The following is a 17,382-nucleotide window of genomic DNA, read 5'->3' as shown; positions in this document are numbered from 1 at the left end:
TGAGTACTTTTTCCAACACTGCTCCCTATCCCTAATACATAAGATGTAAAATAAGTGTTCAAACAAGACCAATACACAGAGTTTCAAATGTTCAGCAAGTGTCCACTATATGCAATTACATTGAACCTTACACAGGTCTGTGAGCAGTGTAGCTTTTCCCCGAGCTGGCAGACAAATGGTTCTTGGCTCTGCCTTCCAGAGGTAGGCTTATTGCTTGTTGACTCCAACCTTAAAAGTAACAACAAAGAAAGTTTAGCAGGTCTGTTAGAAATGCCTTTGTCACACCATTTGGATAAGGGAAGCATTTCTATGCTGTACTGACAGTACAGGTGCACTGCATTGTAGAAATGATCATATTACACTATGTGTACAAGTTGTGTTAGGGGCGTATCATTTGCCCATCCATTTTGTATGACCATGGAGGCAGCATGCCAGGAACCACCTTCAGGTCCACTTCGCCAAATGGGTCTATAGGGGAAAATGACATCAAACAAATCTCAAATGAGTAAATGTGCCTAGTTTTTGGTTGGCACATGCGCTCTAGCCAACATCTTGCAGATAGTGTGAGTAGGTTAGTTTACATGAGATTATTATGGATTAGAGCGAGAATATTTTGGTCAAGCATCAATCATCATGTCATCAGAATAAGACCCTTGACATCTATTGGGAACGAGCATCAAGTGCATACCGTACACTTTCACCACCCTGTGAAGTTGATCATAACATTTCATCTGTAGCATAATAAACTGCATGGTTTCCTGAGTCGTAGTGGGAGGAGCACACACCATGTCATCGCGTGACTCCAAGTTTCCTTCAATTTGATGGTTATTATATCAATATTTGCGACTTAAAGGTGTTTTTACTGCCATTTCTTCCATAATTAATTTTACCGACACATAAAGATCCCGCCATGTCAAACGAACATTTTGTCGGAATTTATAAAGTTGTACCCGAAACGTCCTGTTTCCGTCACAGCTGCCGTGATATTTGTTTCTACGGTATAACTTTACTCGTATAAAAACTGTGGATGGAAACGTGGTTAATGTCCAAGAGTGAAGAGCTGTGTCAAAAACATAATTATTATTATTATTATAGTTCTTGTATATTTGTCACATTGTCTTACCATTAGAAGGATTTCAGCATCCTCTGCCTGGTCTTTTCCTCCTTTCCCCCCCTATGGAAGACATTGATACATGTCCAATGACCCTCCGCCACACGTAGTCACAAGTCAGTCAGACAGACTAAGCCAGGTCCAATCCTGGGCCTGGAGGCTGGCCAGACCTGTTCTGTAAGTCCACAACCTGCTCTCTCTCCCTCCCTCCCTGCTGCAGCTTTTATCACAGCACAGCCTGCTGAGTCCGTTTGTGTGTGAGAATCCTGCAGTGAATGAATGTACAGTATGTGAGGAGTGTGCCCCTGTGTGTGTGTGTGTGTGTGTGTGTGTGTGTGTGTCTCCCATCCTTTCAGTGGTGGGAAAAAGTACCCAATTGTCATACTTGAGTAAAAGTAAAGAGATCTTTTTAAATAGAAAATGACTCAAGTAAAAGTGAAAGTCACCCAGTAAAATACTACTTGAGTAAAAGTCTCAAAGTATTTGGTTTTGAATATACTTAAGTATAAAAAGTAAATGTAATTGCTCAAATATACTTAAGTATCAAAAGTAAAAGTATAAATCATTTCAAATTCCTAATATTAAGCAAACCAGAAGGCACCCTTTTCATGTTTAAAAAAAAAATGTACAGATAGCCAGGGGCACGCTCCAACACTCAGACATAATTTACAAACGAAACATGTGTTTAGTGAGTGCCAGATCAGAGGTTTTTCCTGTCCTGCTAAGCATTCAAAATGTTCCGAGTACTTTTGACTGTCAGGGAAAACTGATGGAGTAAAAAGTACATAATTGTCTTTAGGAATGTAGTGAAGTAAAAGTACTCAAATATAAATAGTAAAGTACAGATACCCCAAAAACTACTTAAGTAGTACTGTTAAGTATTTTTACTCAATTACTTTACACCACTGATCCCTTTTTTATAGGTACATTTTAAATCCAGTCAGTGTGTAGTTATTGGGTGTTCTGTCTCACTTCAGTCACTTTGGCTATGTTAATATTTAACCCAGCCGTGTATGTTCATGCGTGTGTGTGGGCTCTGTTGTGCAGACTGGCCTAAAGATGGTCCATCTGTGTTTGGCTAATGAGCTCTGGACCAGTCTAAAGGAATCTGCCATTATTGCCACGCTACTTTTGCACTGTTAAGCTGGTACTGCTGCCATATCTGTTCTCTGGCAATGACACCTTTACTACAACGCAGTACAGTACACTGTCACTCATGATGGTACATTGTATGGTACCACAACAAAAGCTCCCTCAGTACAATGTAGTGTGTGAAACACAGTAAAGTCCTCAGGGACAGGAAACTCCGGAAGGGGGATGTGTTTGCAATAATAATACATTTTTTGGCTTAGGTTCAGGTTGGTCATCTGGCTGTTCTGAAGGGATTTTTTTTATAACATATCACCTTAGGCTGCTAATGTATTGTACTGTATGTTGGTGAGTGTCAGTGCTTTGGTTGTTGGTGAGAGACTGTTTGGATAGCGATTCTGCTGTTTGGTAGTATTGGGTATTGGTTCTATCTGTTCCTAGTGTTTGCAGTATTGCTACTGAGTGAATTTTCAGGGGAGTTTTAAAGTGGAAGTCTGCCTCTCTTAGTTGGTTGTGAATCTCCTCAGAAGCATTTCCTCACCATATCCCATTCTCCTGCTCTGTTGTATTAAGGTCTTTGTTGTTTTTGTTAAGCAAATTGTCTCAGTGCCACATTTGACTAGCTAGGCCTCTGAGGAGCGGGTTCGTCCTTCACTCTGTTTCCCTTTCATATGACTTGACTGTTCAAGCATGGAACTTTGAGCAATATTTCCCTATAGAGAGTGTATACACTTCATTCGGTGTATGAATTGCTTGTGCAGTCAAAAATTTGGACACACCTACTCATTCAAGGGTTTCTTCTTTATTTTTACTATTTTCTACACTGTAGAATAATAGTGAAGACATCAAAACTATGGAATCACTTAGTAACCCCAAAAAAATTCTCTCAACCAGCTTCATGAGGTAGTCACCTGGAATGCATTTCAATTAACTGGTGTGCGTTGTTAAAAGTACATTTGTGGAATTTCTTTTCTTCTTAATGTTTTTGAGCCAGTCAGTTGTGTTGTGACAAGGTAGGGGTGGTATACAGAAGATGGTCTTTTACCAAATAGGGCTAAGTCCATATTATGGCAAGAACAGCTCAAATAAGCAAAGAGAAACGACAGTCCATCATTACTTTATGTGCAGTCGCAAAAACCCATCAAGCGCTATGATGAAACCGGCTCTTATGAGGACCGCCACAGGAAAGGAAGACCCAGAGTTACCTCTGCTGCAGAGGATAAGTTTATTAGAGTTAACTGCACCTCAGATTGTAGTCCAAATAAATGCTTCACAGAGTTGAAGTAACAGACACATCTCAACATCAACTGTTCAGAGGAGACTGCGTGAATCTGGTCTTCATGGTCGAATTGCTGCAAAGAAACCACTACTAAAGGACACCAATAATAAGAAGGGACTTGCCTGGGCCAAGAAACATGAACAATGGTCAATAGACCGTTGGAAACCTGTTCTTTGGTCTGATGAGTCCAAATTTGCGATTTTAAAAAAACATGTATTTTTATTTTTTGTTCCAACCGCCGTGTCTTTATGAGACGCAGAGTAGGTGAACGGATGATCTCTGCATGTGTGTTTCCCACTGTGAAGCATGGAGGAGGAGGTGGGATGGTGTGGGGGTGCTTTGCTGGTGACCCTGTCTGATTTATTACGAATTCAAGGCACCTTTTAATCAGCATGGCTAACACAGCATTCTGCAGCGATACGCCGTCCCATCTGGTTTGCGCTTAGTCCCACTATCATTTGTTTTTTTATGACCCAAAACACACCTCCAGGCTGTGTAAGGCTATTTAACCAAGAAGGAGAGTGATGGAGTGCTGCATCAGATGACCTGGCCTCCACAATCACCTGACCTCACCCTAATTGAGAGGGTTTGGGATGAGTTGGACTGCAGAGTGAGGTAAAAGCAGCCAACAAGTGCTCAGCATATGTTAGTTTCTTCCCTCATAAAACAACACAGCTTCCCGTTATTACATTCCTGCTTTTCCCTGGACCATAAACTTCCCCAGACACACAGTGGTGATGGGGACGAGAACATCTGTTCCAGGGATGGCAGATGTGAAGTGGTTGTTTGATGCGCTACTGGGCTGGAAGACGAGACCCCATGTGTGTGTGTGTGTGTGTGGGGTGGGGGGATCATGCCGTTCACATTCCAAAACGTAGATTGCAAAATGCATGGAGTTCATATTGACAAATTCACCCTGCAATTGAGCGCTAATCAAAACAACACCCACAAACACGTATTGAGCTACAAGCTGAGCCATGCTTCTCATCCTGTTGGTATTGATTGCACAATTTTATTTTTCACCAAACATGGTATAACCCTTCGCTGATCGATCGAAACACAACATTTTGAGCATAGCTTGTTGGCATACTCTGGTTAGGAATGAATGAGTCGGTGTGTTTGTAAATAGATGTTAGTAAGAATACAGATGTGGTTTTCTTTGTGTGTGTGTGTGTGTGTGGCTGTGTGCAATGTCCTCTCCTTTCTCTCTCTGTGTCTCTCTCTGTGTCTCTCTCTCTATCTCTCTCTGTGTCTCTCCGCTCTGTGTGTGTGTGTGTGTGTGTGTGTGTGTGGCTGTGTGCAATGTCCTCTCCTTTCTCTCTCTGTGTCTCTCTCTGTGTCTCTCTCTCTATCTCTCTCTGTGTCTCTCCGCTCTGTGTGTGTGTGTGTGCGTGTGTGTGTGTGGCTGTGTGCAATGTCCTCTCCTTTCTCTCTCTGTGTCTCTCTCTGTGTCTCTCTCTCTCTCTCTCTGTGTCTCTCCGCTCTGTGTGTGTGTGTGTGTGTGAATGGGAGAATGAGAATAGCTTTCCTCTCCACTCTGCTGCGTGACATCATCATAGCAACGGAAAGGATGGAGGTGGGAAAGTAGGGCAGAGTGGGGGGAGGAGGCAGAGGGGTGATTGCCCCTCTCCACCTCTCTCTCCATCTCTTCCTGTTTTCACTCAGTGTGTGCCTGTTCATTCTGTCTATCGGTGTGGTAGAGCGCTCCCCTGCCCCTCAGCAATGCATTTCTGACTCCGTCATCCTCGTCTGAGAGAGATGGTCTCTAGATAAAGAAATAATGTAGTGTGTGTGTGTGTCGAGATGTCTGAAATCCTCCGGGAGACACTTTCCTCCTTCACAGGGTCCTTTTTAATGTGGGAGGAGTGAAGTTTAAGAGCACGAGTTGCCTTGGTAACAATTGCTGCCATCTGTGTGAGTGGTGTGCGGGAGGGAAAGGATGGCGTCGCCTCCGGTCTTAATGCTTCATCTCCTTCATTTTGAATGATTTATTTATTACTCAGCAGAACGGGAAGGTTACTGGGTTACGCTGGAACACTTCCTTAGCCTTATGAATCTAGAAAGAGACCAAGTCCATTCTCAATGAGGGTACTGTTTATATTCTGTCATACTGTCTCATAAAATAACTTCTCACATCTGCAGCACAACATGGCTACCAACCGCATTATAACTGCAAAGAGGAGGGCAGAAGGTATCTAAGGAGTGGGGATGGATCTGGGAATGACCGACACAAGGGTGGGAGGTTTGAGATGAGGAGAGGAAAGAGGCCAGCAAGGGTCTGAGGATTAGATGTGGACTCCCTCGGATGGCTGAAGAGGGCTTTATTTCTTTGTTTTTATTTAACCTTTATTTAACAAGGCTTGGGGAGAGGAGAGACTGAATAATTTGTAGTAGTCCCAGACCATTCAATAGTAGTCCCAGACCATTCAATAGTAGTCCCAGACCATTCAATAGTAGTCCCAGACCATTCAATAGTAGTCCCAGACCATTCAATAGAGTTCTCTCGGCTGCGGTGGTGGTAGTAGTAGAGGGTTCTCTCAGCTGCGGTGGTAGTAGTAGTAGTAGAAGGTTCTCTCGGCTGCGGTAGTAGTAGTAGTAGTAGTAGTAGTAGTAGAGGGTTCTCTCGGCTGTGGTGGTAGTAGTAGTAGTAGTAGTAGAGGGTTCTCTCGGCTGCGGTGGTAGTAGTAGTAGTAGTAGTAGTAGTAGTAGTAGTAGTAGTAGTAGTAGTAGTAGTAGTAGTAGTAGTAGTAGTAGTAGAGGGTTCTCTCGGCTGCGGTGGTAGTAGTAGTAGTAGTAGTAGTAGAGGGTTCTCTCGGCTGTGGTGGTAGTAGTAGTAGTAGAGGGTTCTCTCGGCTGTGGTGGTAGTAGTAGAGGGTTCTCTCGGCTGCGGTGGTAGTAGTAGTAGAGGGTTCTCTTGGCGGCAGTAGTAGTAGTAGTAGTAGTAGATGGTTCTCTCGGCTTTGGTGGTGGTAGTAGTAGTATTAGTAGTAGTAGAGGGTTCTCTCGGCTGCAGTAGTAGTAGTAGAGGGTTCTCTCGGCTTTGGTGGTAGTAGTAGTAGTAGAGGGTTCTATCGGCTGCAGTGGTGGTGGTGGTAGTAGTAGTAGTGGTGGTGGTGGTGGTGGTGGTAGGGTTCTCTCGGCTTTGGTGGTAGTAGTAGTAGAGGGTTCTCTCGGTGGTGGTGGTAGTAGTAGTAGTAGTAGTAGTAGTAGTAGTAGTAGGGTTCTCTCGGCTTTGGTGGTAGTAGTAGTAGTAGTAGGGTTCTCTCGGCTTTGGTGGTAGTAGTAGTAGTAGTAGAGGGTTCTCTCAGCTGCGGTGGTAGTAGTAGTAGTAGTAGAGGGTTGTCTCAGCTGCGGTGGTGGTGGTGGTAGAGGGTTCTCTCAGCTGCGGTAGTAGTAGTAGTAGTAGTAGTAGTAGTAGTAGTAGAGGGTTCTCTTGGCGGCAGTAGTAGTAGTTGTAGTAGTAGAGGCCTCTCTTGGCTGTAGTAGCCCCACTCCCAGACTGCCCTGGCCAGACAGAATTTCATGCACGATGGAGCCTCTAAGCGGATCCCATTGAGAGGAATTGGATTATGATAAATGGCCGGAGAGCTGCCAGTGTGCTCTCTGTGGGTGTTGAAATAGTGTGTGTCTGTGTGAGCTCTGTGGATGTTGAAATGGTGTGTGAGCTCTGTGGATGTTGAAATGGTGTGTGAGCTCTGTGGATGTTGAAATGGTGTGTGTGTGTGTCTGTGTGAGCTCTGTGGATGTTGAAATGGTGTGTGTGAGCTCTGTGGATGTTGAAATGGTCTGTGTGAGCTCTGTGGATGTTGAAATGGTCTGTGTGAGCTCTGTGGATATTGAAATGGTCTGTGTGAGCTTTGTGGATGTTGAAATGGTCTGTGTGAGCTCTGTGGATGTTGAAATTGTCTGTGTGAGCTCTGTGGATATTGTTTGTGTGAGCTCTGTGGATGTTGAAATGGTCTGTGTGAGCTCTGTGGATGTTGAAATTGGTCTGTGTGAGCTCTGTGGATGTTGAAATGGTCTGTGTGAGCTTTGTGGATGTTGAAATGGTCTGTGTGAGCTCTGTGGATGTTGAAATGGTCTGTGTGAGCTCTGTGGATGTTGAAATGGTCTGTGTGAGCTCTGTGGATGTTGAAATGGTCTGTGTGGATGTTGAAATGGTGTGTGTGTGTGTGTGGATGTTGAAATGGTGTGTGTGTGTGTGTGTGTGTGTGTGTGTGTGTGTGGATGTTGAAATGGTCTGTGTGAGCTCTGTGGATGTTGAAATGGTGTGTGTGGATGTTGAAATGGTGTGTGTGTGTGTGTGTGGATGTTGAAATGGTGTGTGTGTGTGTGTGTGGATGTTGAAATGGTCTGTGTGAGCTCTGGATGTTGAAATGGTCTGTGAGCTCTGTGGATGTTGAAATGGTGTGGATGTTGAAATGGTGTGTGTGTGAGCTCTGTGGATGTTGAAATGGTCTGTGTGAGCTCTGTGGATGTTGAAATGGTCTGTGTGAGCTCTGTGGATGTTGAAATGGTCTGTGTGAGCTCTGTGGATGTTGAAATGGTCTGTGTGGATGTTGAAATGGTCTGTGTGGATGTTGAAATGGTGTGTGTGTGTGTGTGTGTGGATGTTGAAATGGTCTGTGTGAGCTCTGGATGTTGAAATGGTCTGTGAGCTCTGTGGATGTTGAAATGGTGTGGATGTTGAAATGGTGTGTGTGTGAGCTCTGTGGATGTTGAAATGGTCTGTGTGAGCTCTGTGGATGTTGAAATGGTCTGTGTGAGCTCTGTGGATGTTGAAATGGTCTGTGTGAGCTCTGTGGATGTTGAAATGGTCTGTGTGGATGTTGAAATGGTCTGTGTGGATGTTGAAATGGTGTGTGTGTGTGTGGATGTTGAAATGGTGTGTGTGTGGATGTTGAAATGGTCTGTGTGAGCTCTGTGGATGTTGAAATGGTCTGTGTGGATGTTGAAATGGTCTGTGTGGATGTTGAAATGGTGTGTGTGTGTGTGGATGTTGAAATGGTGTGTGTGTGGATGTTGAAATGGTCTGTGTGAGCTCTGTGGATGTTGAAATGGTGTGTGTGGATGTTGAAATGGTGTGTGTGTGTGTGGATGTTGAAATGGTGTGTGTGTGTGTGTGGATGTTGAAATGGTCTGTGTGAGCTCTGGATGTTGAAATGGTCTGTGAGCTCTGTGGATGTTGAAATGGTGTGGATGTTGAAATGGTGTGTGTGTGAGCTCTGTGGATGTTGAAATGGTCTGTGTGAGCTCTGTGGATGTTGAAATGGTCTGTGTGAGCTCTGTGGATGTTGAAATGGTCTGTGTGGATGTTGAAATGGTCTGTGTGGATGTTGAAATGGTGTGTGTGTGTGTGTGTGTGGATGTTGAAATGGTGTGTGTGTGTGTGTGTGTGGATGTTGAAATGGTCTGTGTGAGCTCTGTGGATGTTGAAATGGTGTGTGTGGATGTTGAAATGGTGTGTGTGTGTGTGTGTGGATGTTGAAATGGTGTGTGTGTGTGTGTGGATGTTGAAATGGTCTGTGTGAGCTCTGGATGTTGAAATGGTCTGTGAGCTCTGTGGATGTTGAAATGGTGTGGATGTTGAAATGGTGTGTGTGTGAGCTCTGTGGATGTTGAAATGGTCTGTGTGAGCTCTGTGGATGTTGAAATGGTCTGTGTGAGCTCTGTGGATGTTGAAATGGTCTGTGTGAGCTCTGTGGATGTTGAAATGGTCTGTGTGGATGTTGAAATGGTCTGTGTGGATGTTGAAATGGTGTGTGTGTGTATGTTGAAATGGTGTGTGTGTGTGGATGTTGAAATGGTCTGTGTGAGCTCTGTGGATGTTGAAATGGTGTGTGTGGATGTTGAAATGGTGTGTGTGTGTGTGTGGATGTTGAAATGGTGTGTGTGTGTGTGTGGATGTTGAAATGGTCTGTGTGAGCTCTGGATGTTGAAATGGTCTGTGAGCTCTGTGGATGTTGAAATGGTGTGGATGTTGAAATGGTGTGTGTGTGAGCTCTGTGGATGTTGAAATGGTCTGTGTGAGCTCTGTGGATGTTGAAATGGTCTGTGTGAGCTCTGTGGATGTTGAAATGGTCTGTGTGAGCTCTGTGGATGTTGAAATGGTGTGTGTGTGTGTTACTGTGTGAGCTCTGTGGATGTTGAAAGTGTCTGTGTGAGCATGTGTGGGTGTTTCTAGATCTCATAATAGAATGTTTGCCTCAAGCTACACTCTGCTGGCCTATGATTTTTGTTTTCACATTACTTACCTGTTGTTTATCGCTCTCTGCAGGACAGACAGGGATCTTCAGCCAGTGATGTAGACAAGGATGATGAAGTTACATAGGGAAGGCTGTGTGGGGAGGAAGAGCATCGCCTGATTCTCCTCCACTTCCTCATCCACTCTGAGTCGTGCCCTCTGATTGGGTGGCCGGAGCACAATGTCATCGACCACACCCACCTCAGCCCCGCCTTCCAAGAAGACGCGTGGGAAGGAGAGGACGGAAGTCATGGGCGACTTGCCGCAGACAGCCAATGAGGAGCTGAGGAGCAAGCTGATGGATTTCCAGATAGAACTGCAGCAGGAGAAGGGCAAGGTAGGCCCGCCCCCTCTGACAGGATGAGGATTATACTGAGGATGATTATATGATTATCTGATGCCTATACAATGATACACTGTTAATTATAAACTGGGTGGTTCGAGCCCAGAATGCTGATTGGCTGACAGCCATGGTATATTCGACCGTATACCACTGGTATGACAAAACATGTATTTTTACTGCTCTAATTACATTGGTAACCAGTTTATAATAGCAATAAGGCACCTTGGGGGGTTTGTGGTATATGGCCAATATACCGCGGCTAAGGTCTGTATCCAGGCACTCCGCGTTGCGTTGTGCTTAAGAACAGCCCTTATCCATGGTATATTGGCCATATACCACACCTCCTTGGGCCTTATTGCTTAATGATACTATTAGGAAATCATTATCACTCTCTCTTTTTCCTATTTCCCCTGAAAACCTCTCCTCCCCTTTGCCTCTCTCCTCCCCTCTCCTCTATCCCACCCTCCTCTCCCTCCCCTGGGTAGGTCTCTAAGCTGAGAGAGCGTCTCCAGGAGCAGAGGCAAGCCAGGGAGCTGGAACAACACAAACACACGGTGGTCCTCACCGACCTCCGCGCCAAACTGCACGAGGAGAAGCTCCGCGAGCTGGCCGCCGCTCGCGAGTCGTTGGCACGGCAACACGAGTTGGAGCTATCACGCACCATTAAGATCCGCGACGGGGAGGTGCAACGGCTCCAGGGGCTGGTCCATGCGCTAAGGGACGGGGCGGCTGACAAACTGAAGAGCGCCCTGCTAGGAGAGGCCCGGGAGGAGGCCAGGAGGACCTTCGATGGGGAGAGACTCAAACTGCAGCAGGAGGTAGGTTGACCTTGGAAATCAACTTGAATCCAACTTGCATTGTTGTATTAGATTAGTCATTTTTTCCCCCCATGGTCAATCAGAATCATAGCCTAACCTAAACCAGGCTATTGCAAATTCCTTCTACTACCAGCTACACTCCTTTCACAGGTAGATGCCTCTTGTTTTCAGTATAAGAAGTTTGACTGTTTTAGTCTGGTTTTTGAAAGTTCTTATATAAAGAAACAGAGCGTCTTCTTTGTTTCTGGACAAGCAGAGTCATATGACATTACTATCTCCTGAATCATCTTAATTGCTTCAGGGTCCCAGTACTTGGAAGTGTATATACACTCTAATTGTGTCTGTCTGTGTGTGTTCCCCTCAGGTCATGAAGCAGGAGACGGCACGGAAGCAGGTCGAGGAGGCTCTGGCTAACGCACTGCAGGCAGACAAGGCCAAAGCAGCCGACCTCCGAACAGCCTACCAGCAGCACCAGGATGAGATCAACCGCATCAAGAGAGACTGCGAGAGAGACATCCGAAGGGTGGTGAGTCGACCGTAACATGGCCGCCACACTATAACCCGATCACAGAACCCCTGATTGACCCCTGATCCTAACCCACATCAAACAAGACCATGTGAGAGACGACATGATTGTCTGGTGATGAGTGACCTGAAAGTTAACCAAATTCCAAACCAATATAAACCATAGCTAAGTAAAACTGGAATTACCCTCAAACAATATACCGATTCCTCAGATCCTGTACTGCTGAGTTCCCTGTGTGCACGTCCCTATATGTGCTCGATCTGATCATTAGCTTGAATTGCACTGTATCCTATGTTGATCTCCAGGTCTATTTCACACAGTGTAGTTTTGCTTTTCAGAGACCCAGGGTAGCACAGGTAACACACGTCGACTGTTGACTACAAGACAGAAGAACACAGCATGCTAGCACAGGGCCGTAAAAGATGGATCTCTAACCTGTTTTACAGCCAGGCCATTTGACTAATATCAGTTTACTGGGATAAGGAGAGGGAAAGGAAGCGAGAGTGAGCGGGCAGTGAGATGAAGACAGGAAGAGAGAAGGGGGAGTGTGAACTAGGATTCATGAATGAATTCCACTCAACGACGTTGGTGTCGCGTACTTGTTCGTTCACTCGTCTGTGGTTGGAAAATAATGAGCTGTTGGTGGAGGAAGGGAACAATGGGGTAGAAAGAGAGCGCAGGTCGGGTTAAGGCTGACGATTTCCAGAGTGAACGTCAGTTACTATCACTATCTCTCTCCCCTTCTTTCTCTCTCTCATATCTCTCGTTGTCTCCCTCTCTCCTCCTCCCCATCCTCCCATCTTTCTTAGATGGATGAGCTGAAGGGGAAGGACCGTGTGGTGTCTGCGTTGGAGAGGGAGCTGGGGGTGCAGGCTGGTTATGCCCAGAAGCTCCAGCTGCAAAAGGAGGCTCTGGACGAGCAGCTGGGCCAAGTCAGGGAGGCAGAGAGGCACCACGGCAGCCCCAAGAGAGAGGTGGTCCCTACCCTGGGGGATACCCAGGACTATATCAACAACCAGGTGAGGACAGCCCCATTTTAAAATACACACACAGGCAAGCACACACTTATGCACAAACGCAAACCTGGTGGTCAACTCATTCACACATTGTCTTTGTTTCTAATCATCTCCCCAATCTCTCTCTCTCTCTCTCTCTCTCTCTCTCTCTCTCTCTCTCTCTCTCTCTCTCTCTCTCTGTCTCTGTCTCTGTCTCTGTCTCTGTCTCTGTCTCTGTCTCTGTCTCTGTCTCTGTCTCTCTCTGTCTCTCTGTCTCTCTCAGGAGGTGGAAGATCTTCGGGATGCGAGGAGGTTCCAGCTGAAGATAGCTGAGCTCCACTCTGTTACCAGGAAGCTGGAGGACAGGAACGCACTGCTGGCAGATGAGAGGAACGAACTGGTGAGGAACACACACCTACACGTACACAAACACACACAGAAAATAACTTGGTGGATAACTGACCATCGTAGGGGCGTTATGGGGACGTATGGAAACGTCATGGGGACATTGAAGGGATGTTATGGAAAATAGGTCTACACATCTCATCTGTCACTATTTCTCTTGTTTTCTCCCTCCATCTCTGTCAGTTGAAGAGGGTGCGTGAGGCAGAGAGTCAGATGAAGCCCCTGTTAGATAAGTATAAGAGGATGTCGAAGAAGAACGATGACCTCCTGCAGACTCTGCAGCGCATGGAGGAGAAACTCAAGAACCTCAGCAGAGAGAACGCAGAGATGGTGAGGGAACCAGAAATATCCTCCTTTGTCTACTTTCCTTGTCATGTCTCCTTCGTGATGGGAAGAAGACACCATTTGAAAGTATTTGGACCAAAGTGTTGATACGTGTAGCAGGAGTATAGCCAATGCTTAGATATTTATGAATGAATTAAGAGGAAACTATACTGAACAAAAATATGAACGCAACATGCAACAATTTAAAAGATTTTCCTGTGTTACAGTAAGGCCCATGGGTGGGCCTGGGAGGGCATAGGCCCACCCACTGGGGAGCCAGGGACAGCCAATCAGAATGAGTTTTTCACCACCAAAGGGCTTTATTACAGACATAAATACTCCTCAGTTTCAACAGCTGTACGTGTGGCAGGTCTCAGATGATCCCGCAAGTGAAGAAGCCGGATATGAGGGTCCTGGGCTGGCCTGGTTAGAAGTGATCTGGGGTTGTGAGGCCGGTTGGACGTACTGCCAAATTCTCTAAAATGACGTTGGTGGCGGATTATGGTAGAGAAATTAACATTAAATTCTCTGGCAACAGCTCTGGTGGACATTCCAGCAGTCAGCATGTCAACTGCAGACATCTGTGGCATTGTGCTCTGTGACAAAACTGCACATTTTAGAGTGGCCTTTTATTGTCCCCAGCACGAGGTGCACCTATGTAATGATTATTTTTAATCAGCTTCTTGATATGTCACGCCTGTCAATTGGATGGATTATCTTGGCAAAGGAGAAATGCTCCCTAACAGGAATGTAAACTAATTTGTACACAACATTTGAGAGAAATAAGCTTTTTGTGCATATGGAACATTTCTGGGATCTTTTATTTCAGCTCATGAAACATGGGACCAACACTTTACATGTTGTGTTTTTATATTTTTGTTCAGTATACATTGTCCAGTAGGTACCATGTGAGATTTGTAATTGCTCTGTGAAATGGAGGGAAAGGGAGACCTCCAGTGGACATCTGAGAAAAAGCATCAAGATGATTATGTAGCAGCATCTGTGTGACTGCAGTATTTGCAATTCTCCTTGATTACAAAGTCACCTTGCACAACTTAAAGTTACGTTATGTTTCAGGAAATCCTGTCTCTCTCTTGACCTAACTGCTCGAGTTGCCTAACCCTGAGAATGTCTCTCCTCACTCCCTCTCTCTCTTCCCCTTTCTTTCCCCCTCTCGCTCCTCCCTCCCTCCCTCCCTCCCTCCCTCTCTCTCTCTCTCTCTCTCTCTCTCTCTCTCTCTCTCTCTCAGAAGGAGAAGGCGCACTCTCGTTCCCAGCAGCCCCAGCAGCTGAAGAGGCCTACCTCCCTGACAGACCTAAGCCACGCCCACGAGGAACAGGAAGTGGAGTTCCTCAAGCTGCAGGTTGCCGAGCAACGTGGCATCATCGACGAACTCACGCAGGTTAGGGAGACGGACACACAGACATTCACACTGCAGTTTATCTGATCTTTAAATCACCTGAGCTTCCAAATAACAGGGCATTGACAGATCCTTATTGTAGTGAGATTAGTGAATCAGGCTGCCGACTAGCTCATAAACAAAGAGGGGGCCATTTTGTTGAATCTTACCAGAGTACATTGAAACAGTAGGATAAAATGGGTGCCGTTAGGGTCAGTGAACTGTTGGGTAACATGTTGGTCGTCTGTACACCTGGGCTGCCCTCCAGACCCTCACCAGCCACCCACCCGCCACCCTCTCTCTCTGTTCTAATCGCCTTAAATCAGAGCCTTGCTGATAATTCACTCATTTGCATGATGTTCTGCTGGCTCCTTGCCTCTGATTTAAGGTGTCGTACACACAACTCTTTGTCATAATCTCTTGACCCTGCTTCTCTTGAGAATCCTACTCGTCTCACTTTTTTACCATGGGTGCATTTTGACAAGCCTAAATCGCACCGTATTCCGATTCTGTCTCCAGTAATTCACACGCAGGGGATGATAGATGGCCTAGATTAGTACAATTAGTTTGGTCAGGTTAAGGATCAGTCCCACATCAAACAAAGCATTCTCATAAATACTGCACACAATGCATGTGGTAAAAGCTGTAAATCCTAAGCTGTCCTCTGCTCCTTTTTGCCACAGGAACGTGACAGACTGATGCTCTACAAAAATAACCGAAGAAAAACCCTCAAGCTACCACCTAAAGTAGGACTACTGCTCCATTTGCCCTTCTGTCTGTGTGTTTCTGTTTGTGTAAGCGGGTTTTTTTTGTTTTGTTTTATAGCACTAGGCGTTTCTTTGTTGTGTTCTCTGTCTCTGGTCACACACTGTTGATCCAGTGGTGTTGTCACTTAGCAACTGTCTCTTCCCATGATGCCGACGCACTGGTTCTGTGTAATTGGGCTCAATGGGGAACTATGTGTGTTTTTTGAGTTGTCTTTGTGTAGTTTGTGTGCGCGCAACTGTGTGACTGTGTGTTTATAATTGGGCTCATAGGGGAACGATGACACCTGTTGTTCAGCTCAGAATGATAGGTAGATAAGGTGTTGATGAGGCACGATTAGCGCAATTGGGCTGGGTTCTCAATAGAGTTTGCGGAGTCAGTGATGTATGTTAAGAGAGAAGGTGACGGAAGATTCAACACACTCCCTGCATCTATAACCGGAGCTAGCCATTGGGACTCGCACTCTGAAACGGAAAACGGCGATTGGAACGCTCCACTCTCAAACTGGGAGGGTTGTTGAGACTATTGCTCTCAAACCGAAAACGTCAATTAGGACTCTCAAACTGGCAATGGAACAGAACACGCCTATGGAAAGAGTTTGACTGGAACGGAAAAGTATTCCACTGCTACCTCGCAGGCCTGGAAACTGGACAATCTTTAATATAGTTTTCTTTTTCCCCTGGGAGGAGTGAATGCTAGTTAACGCTCCTCTCTCTCGCTCCGTCTTTGTCTGCGGAGTGCGCGACTGAGACACGGTTGTGCGTCAGAGCTCAGTGCTCGAGGACTGGCACGTACAGTGTAGATTGCCTCGGAAGGTACTAGATTTGTCGGGGGGGGGGTTCTAGTATAACAGGTTCTAGTATAACAGCAGTATGTATGAGTACTTCCAGCTCATCCTCTACTTCTCCTTCTTTATCGGCCTGTGTGCTATGGTCTGTCTCTACTTCTCTGGTTGTCAGGAGATGACCTACAAACACGACGGTAAGGACTTTATTGTAGTATAGTAACCATTTGAGCTGTCTCAGTGGATTGGACCTGAACACTATGGGAAGGATACGGTGTTTTTAAAGAATGTTGTTGAGTCTATAAGATCAATGGGAAGGACGAGATTAGACCTTTTTCTTTTTTTAGGGAATATTGTGAGGAGAGTTTTGGTTTCGTAATCCGATGGTAAGGAATATGGAAGTGATTCTTCCGAGGTTGATGGACTGTCTACAGTCGCTGGTGAAAGTCTACACACCTCTTGCACAGCCTTACATGTTGTTGTTTTTTCCTACCGATCTTCACAACCTACTCCACACTTTCAAAGTGAAAGAAAAATATTAGAACGGTTTTCCAAATGTAATAAAAAAAATCAGAGTTAATAATTGGTGGAAGCACCTTTCCCAGCTGTGAATAATTTTAAATACGATTCCACCAACTCTGCACAACTCTTGGGGCAACATACTGTATATCCATTGTTTTTGACAAAATTGCTCAAGGTCAGTACATTTGGTTGGGAATCATTGATGGACAGCAATATTCAAACCTTGTCTCTGATTTTCCCGCAGATCTAAGTCCAGACTGAGATTGGACCATTCTGGAACACTCAACACCTCTTGAAAAGCCATTCTGGTGTGTCTTTGGCATTAAAATTTGTGTAATTTTACAGCTGAAACATGTAATTGTCTCAGGGTTTTGGTTTTCAGAATTCTACAATGGGTTTTCCTCATTTTTTTTTTACCTGGGCTTTGCTCCTTTCGTATTTATTTGTATCCTGATTAATTCCTCAGTCCCTGCCGGCGACACGCATACGTGATGCTGCCACCACAATACTAGACAATACAGAGGGTTTCACTCTGTGTTGTGCTATATTGGATTTGAATACCTAATCCTGGGAATAGAGTTTTATTTTTAAGGTGAACAATTACACAAAAGTTAATGCCAATGACATGCCAATGACATGGCTTTCCAAGAGGTGTTGAGTGTTCCTGAGTGGTCCAGTCTCAGTCCTGACTTAAATTTGCTTGGAAGTCAGAGACAAGCTTGGAATATTGCTGTCCGTCAATGATTCCCAAACAAAATTTCCTGAGCTTGAGCATTTT

General features: G+C 45.3%; 1 protein-coding gene across 2 annotated transcripts in view; it reads left to right on the top strand.

The window, feature by feature from the left end:
• Window positions 1-17,382, top strand: part of LOC115173910 (janus kinase and microtubule-interacting protein 1) — a 35,396-nt gene that overhangs the window by 2,948 nt on the left and 15,066 nt on the right. For both annotated transcript variants that reach the window (XM_029732421.1, XM_029732413.1), the window contains exons 2-9: window positions 9,757-10,060; window positions 10,552-10,884; window positions 11,249-11,410; window positions 12,220-12,429; window positions 12,689-12,805; window positions 12,994-13,140; window positions 14,384-14,536; window positions 15,217-15,279. In XM_029732421.1, the coding sequence (XP_029588281.1) occupies window positions 9,905-10,060; window positions 10,552-10,884; window positions 11,249-11,410; window positions 12,220-12,429; window positions 12,689-12,805; window positions 12,994-13,140; window positions 14,384-14,536; window positions 15,217-15,279 (1,341 nt within the window). In that variant the 5' untranslated portion in view covers window positions 9,757-9,904. The remainder of the gene's footprint in view (window positions 1-9,756; window positions 10,061-10,551; window positions 10,885-11,248; window positions 11,411-12,219; window positions 12,430-12,688; window positions 12,806-12,993; window positions 13,141-14,383; window positions 14,537-15,216; window positions 15,280-17,382) is intronic.

This window comes from Salmo trutta, chromosome 3, assembly GCF_901001165.1.
Source record: "Salmo trutta chromosome 3, fSalTru1.1, whole genome shotgun sequence".
In the NCBI taxonomy this organism is placed as follows: Eukaryota; Metazoa; Chordata; class Actinopteri; order Salmoniformes; family Salmonidae; genus Salmo; species Salmo trutta.
Note: the sequence above shows the minus strand (reverse complement) of the source record. Positions and strands in the feature narration are given on the sequence as shown.